This window comes from Lathyrus oleraceus, chromosome 3 (assembly GCF_024323335.1).
Source record: "Lathyrus oleraceus cultivar Zhongwan6 chromosome 3, CAAS_Psat_ZW6_1.0, whole genome shotgun sequence".
Classification (NCBI taxonomy): Eukaryota; Viridiplantae; Streptophyta; class Magnoliopsida; order Fabales; family Fabaceae; genus Lathyrus; species Lathyrus oleraceus.
In genome coordinates, this window is record NC_066581.1 from 482466667 (window position 1) to 482471718 (window position 5052).

Here is a 5052-nt window from a genome sequence, read left to right on the forward strand (position 1 = left end):
TGAAGTTGTTTACTGAGAGTCTTTGAACTAATTCTGTTTATTGGATTTCCTTCCTGGCTTGGTAGCCCCCAGACGTAGGTGAGTGTGCACCGAACTGGGTTAACAATTGCTTGTGTCACTTGTATTACTATTCTTTATCTTTTATCCTGTTTATATTGTTCAGATATTAGTGTCGTGACATTACCTTCGACATCTCATATCTGATACTAGAATTTCACCTTATCAAGATGTTACACTTCCCTGTGCACCAGAGAACTCTGGCGTGGAACTTTGGTTCTAGCCATGTGAGAGTTGGTTTTCACTATGTGTTCTCCATGATGCAGTTGCTCTCGTTTGGGATACCTGTCTTCCGCTTCTCATTCGTGCTTTTGAGGTTCCTGGCATTACTTGGTTGGATTTCTTTCTTATTTTGACTTTGCGGAACACGCTTTTGACGTGTTAGGGTGCTGCTTGTAGATGAAATCCTTCCATGACCTATAGAAGGGGGTGTCCCGGTAGTCTTAGGTGAGGGGTTGCTGACCAAGACTTACGGGTAGCTGGCACTGATGATGATTTAGCTGACACTTTTTTTTTGCAATCGTGGACTTAGGGGTTGTTTCTTGTGGGGAATTTGCGGGCTGGAGGCGAATTTCTAAGAGGTTTTTGAGGTAACCTTGTAGAACTTGTTTTTGTTGCACTCACATTTTTGGACATTTCAGCCTTTTTCTTATTAATTAATTGCTGCATTTCATGAATCAGTGCTTCTTTTCCTACTCACTTTCCAACCTTCTCTCCTCGGAGTTTTGCATGAGTTCTTGGTTGCTCGAACAAGGATGGAATGATATAGATTTTGGATGCTTGGAATTTTGCTGTAACTTGGTTGTAAACTAGAGTCGTATTGAAATATGGATGTGGGAATTGCACGTAATAAAGTTGTTGTGATTTCATATGTAGTTCATGGTTTTAGTTCTGTAACTTTGAAATGTAATTGGAATTGGTTTGAGGTTGTGTATAAATGCTATGGTTCAATGTTCGTAAAACTTGTAACTTTGGATTAAAGTTGTGAATTATTTTGAAATTGAAATGCATGGAAAATTGGAATTGAATGGAAAGTTTAAATGGTTATGGTTTGTATGATCATGGATTAAAATGGGCATTGCTAGAAAATGATTTTGGTTTCAAAATGAAATATGGATGGATTATGGAAGGATGAACATAGGGATTAGTGTTTGGGATGTAAAAATGGTGAGTTGACTTTGATTAACTGGTTGACCAAAAAGTCAACAGTTGACCAAAAGTCAACTTATGTAGAAAATGATCATTTCTTTATAATTTGATGGTTTATGATGAATGAAAATATGTTTACACGAATGGAATCGACGCCTTGAATGATCTTGTATGGCTTGATATTGTAATGAACTTGAACTTTATAACTCATGAACATGTTTAAAATAAAATTGAAATGAAACAACTTGACATGACTTGAAATGAACATGATTCAAGTATGAATGGAATCAAAAGATGGAACCAACTTGACAAGAATTGAATATGACTTAACAATGGATTGAACCAAAATTTGTGAGGGATTGGAATCGAAGCATGGATCCATGAATGAACCATTAAAAGTAAATCAAAGTACATAATAATGACTGAAAATATCAATGACAAGCATGACCAAGCATAGACCCAAAACCGGGTATAATAACATGTGAAATGAATAATAACCCAATACAAATAGGCTAAGCAAAGCAATGATTATGGCTAGCCGTGAGGATGACTAGGTGACATAGCAATAAGCACAAACCAAAGGATACAAATACATGATGCACAGGTGGGATCAACCCCAAGGAACCAACAAGAACCAACAAGAATAGCCATGAACAAGAGGTTGCGGGGTGAAGCTTGACCAAGCAATATGATCAAGCATCACTGGAACGATGATGAAATCAGGGTTATGGGCCCACACAAGGGGTATTGGACATAATTAGGGTTTGATAGAAACCATGATCAATGGAGGATCCCCAAATTAGGGATTTGCTTCAACAAGAAGCCATAGTTGAATCACCAATGATGGGCATAATGCACAGGCTTCAAAAGCTACCTCCAATTAGGGTTTGATTGATTGAGTCATCTTTAGTTGCAGGGAAACCCTAGCTTCCACCAGGTGCAAACACAAAGCTTTGAATCCATGACACATGTCCTCTTGTATTGGACCAATGATTATGCAGATGAAATGAAATATCTATAAGGCTATGCATATGATTAAGATTAATGACCTAAATGAAATTTGTGAAACGTAGGGTGAATTTTGGGGTATGACATTAGATTCATCAAAGGAAACATGCATTGATTCTTCTATAGTTAAAGTTCATTTATTATAAATCCTATATGCTTTACCAATAAGAAAATAGCCAAGAAAAATACCTTTGTCGGACTTCTCGTCAAACTTACTGAGATTATCTTTGTCATCGTTTAGGACAACAAACTTGCATCCAAATATGTGAAAATGAGCAATGTTTGGCTTTCTTCCCTTGAAGAGTTCATATGGAGTCTTTTTCAAAATAGGTCTAATATTAACTCGATTACTTACATAACATGCCGTGCTTACCGCATGTGCCCAAAAGTATTTTGGTAGATTTGAATCACTAAGCATAGTTCTTGCAAGTTCTACTAGAGACTGATTCTTTCTCTCCATTACTCCATTTTGTTGTGGAGTCCTTGGTGTTGAGAAATTGTGAAAGATTCCATGTTCTTCACAAAACTCTTCAAAATGTGCATTTTGAAACTCGCCACCATGAATGTTTCTTATGGAGGAACTTTTTTAGTGATTTTTCATTTTGAATTTGATTTGCATACTTCTTGAATGCCTTGAATGCATCACTTTTCTGCACTAAAAAGAATGTCCAAGAATATCTAGAAAAATCATCAACAATAACTAAAGCATATACATTACCTCCAAAGCTTCTTGTTCTTTATGGACCAAACAAGTCCATATGCAATGAACAATATTGTATCCATCTTTCCCTTGTTGAAACCTCTTTCACACACAAAGTTGCTAAGTCCATCATACCAAGCCATTGGTGTTTGCTTTAAGCCATAGAGAGCTCTCCTTAACTTTTGCACATGTGAATGACTCTTGAAGTTTTCAAAACCAAGAGGTTGATTGACATAAACTTCTTCATTGATGTATCCATTCAAGAATGCACTATTGACATTCATATAGTATAACTGGAAATTCAAGGAACAAGCATATGCAAACAATAAACGAATATCTTCTAACTTTGCAATAGGAGCGAATGTTTCATCAAAATCGATTCCTTCATCTTGATTATATCCTTGAGCCATCAATTTTGTCTTGTTTCGAACAATTATCCTATTATGGTCAAGATTATTTTTAAACATCCATTTAGTGTTAACAATGTGTTTATCATTTGGTCTAGGAACAAGTTCCCAAACTTTATTTCTTTCAAATTGGTTTAATTCTTCCCCATTTTCAAGCAAGCATCATTGAGATTAAGACGAGTAGATACTCATTTGCTAATGTCACAAATTATGTTGTCAATTGGGTGATCATAGTGGGTTATCCATTATTGAGGAAGATCATTTTGGTTTCACACTTGTACAATAACCTCATCTTGCTGTATTGATTATTCAACATGTCAGGCCAGTCTAGTTTAGGCAGAGTCTGGCATATCATTCATTTTAGAAGATTGTTTTACTTTAAATAGATCATTCATAGTATCTATCTACACAAATATTTAATCGTCAAAATGCAAAAGTCTTAATGAAAAAAAATGTTTGACCGGTCAACTTTGAAAATTTTAGATTTTGTGTTCCCGGTTTATTATTAATATGTTCCCGCTGGTGTTCATCCATTAACATGATTCTCTGTATCTTTTCATCTAGTTTAAGAATCCACTAGTTACCTAGCGTAAAAAATGTGTAGCTTAGAGAAGAACGGAAACATCTTCATCCTAACCCTAACCGGCGACGGCGAGCACCGACTCAACCCCACACTCCTCAACTCCATCAAATCCGCCCTCCACCGCGTCCGTCAACAAGCCACCACTTCCTCCGCCCTCATCACAACCGCCCATGGCAAATTCTTCTCCAACGGCTACGACATCGACTGGGCTCAAACCTTCTTAGATCGCATAACCCTCGTCGACGATTTACTCCGGTCCGTAGTCTCCGATCTCCTCTCTCTCCCTATGCCAACCATCGCCGCCGTCACAGGTCACGCCTCTGCCGCAGGTTACATCCTCGCACTCGCTCACGACTACGTTTTGATGCGATCCGATCGAGGATTCCTCTACATGAGCGAGATCGACATCAATCGTGTTATTCCGGCTTGGTTTGTTGCTGTTGTTGATGCTAAGGTTGGTGATGCTGCGGCTCGCCGGAGGATAGTGATGCAGGCGGATAAGGTCACGGCTAAGGAGGCGGTGAGGTTGGGGATTGTTGACTCGGCGCATGATAGCGCTGAGGAGACGGTTAAGGCTGCGGTTGGTTTGGGTGGTGATTTGGTGAAGCGTGGATGGGATGGACACGTGTATGCTCAGAATCGGAAGAGGTTTTTGGGTCATGTGATTCGGGCAGTTGAAGATAAAAGTGAGAGAAACGTTGAATCGAAACTTTAGTAATTTGGGCTTTGTATTGGGCTCAATTTATTTCAACAGAAATTGAATAAGAATCTTTCGGTTTTAAAAATGTACATGTATTAAAATTATAATGAAAATAAAATAAAGGAATTTTTTTTGCCAACTTCTTTTATCATCTCTCACACACTTCTCTCGATTTGGCAAAAATATTTTTCAAATTCTAAAATATAGTAACCCAATATAGGGGGTTACTGAAACTTTTAGATTATATAATATGAAATTGTTGAATTAAATCCATATATCCTTCGATTGAAGCACAAATCTTCGTCTTCAGACCAATTCTTCCAAGTTTGAAACATAATCCCTTGCATCTGATGCACCAGGCAATGGGAATTTTCAAAGTCACTCGTTCTTTTGTTTAACAGCTAGCAGTCGCAGTCGTCGAAGCGGCAGGGAATCTTCTGCATCCTCC

The 5052-nt window shown here is 37.9% G+C and overlaps 1 protein-coding gene across 1 annotated transcript; it reads left to right on the forward strand.

Moving 5' to 3' along the window:
• Window positions 1-3688: 3688 nt before the first annotated feature.
• LOC127128274 (enoyl-CoA delta isomerase 1, peroxisomal) lies at window positions 3689-4743 on the forward strand. Its single transcript, XM_051057512.1, has one exon. It carries the CDS (start codon window positions 3918-3920, stop codon window positions 4617-4619), a length of 702 nt encoding a protein of 233 aa, XP_050913469.1. The 5' UTR covers window positions 3689-3917; the 3' UTR covers window positions 4620-4743.
• The last annotated feature ends 309 nt before the right edge of the window (window positions 4744-5052 follow it).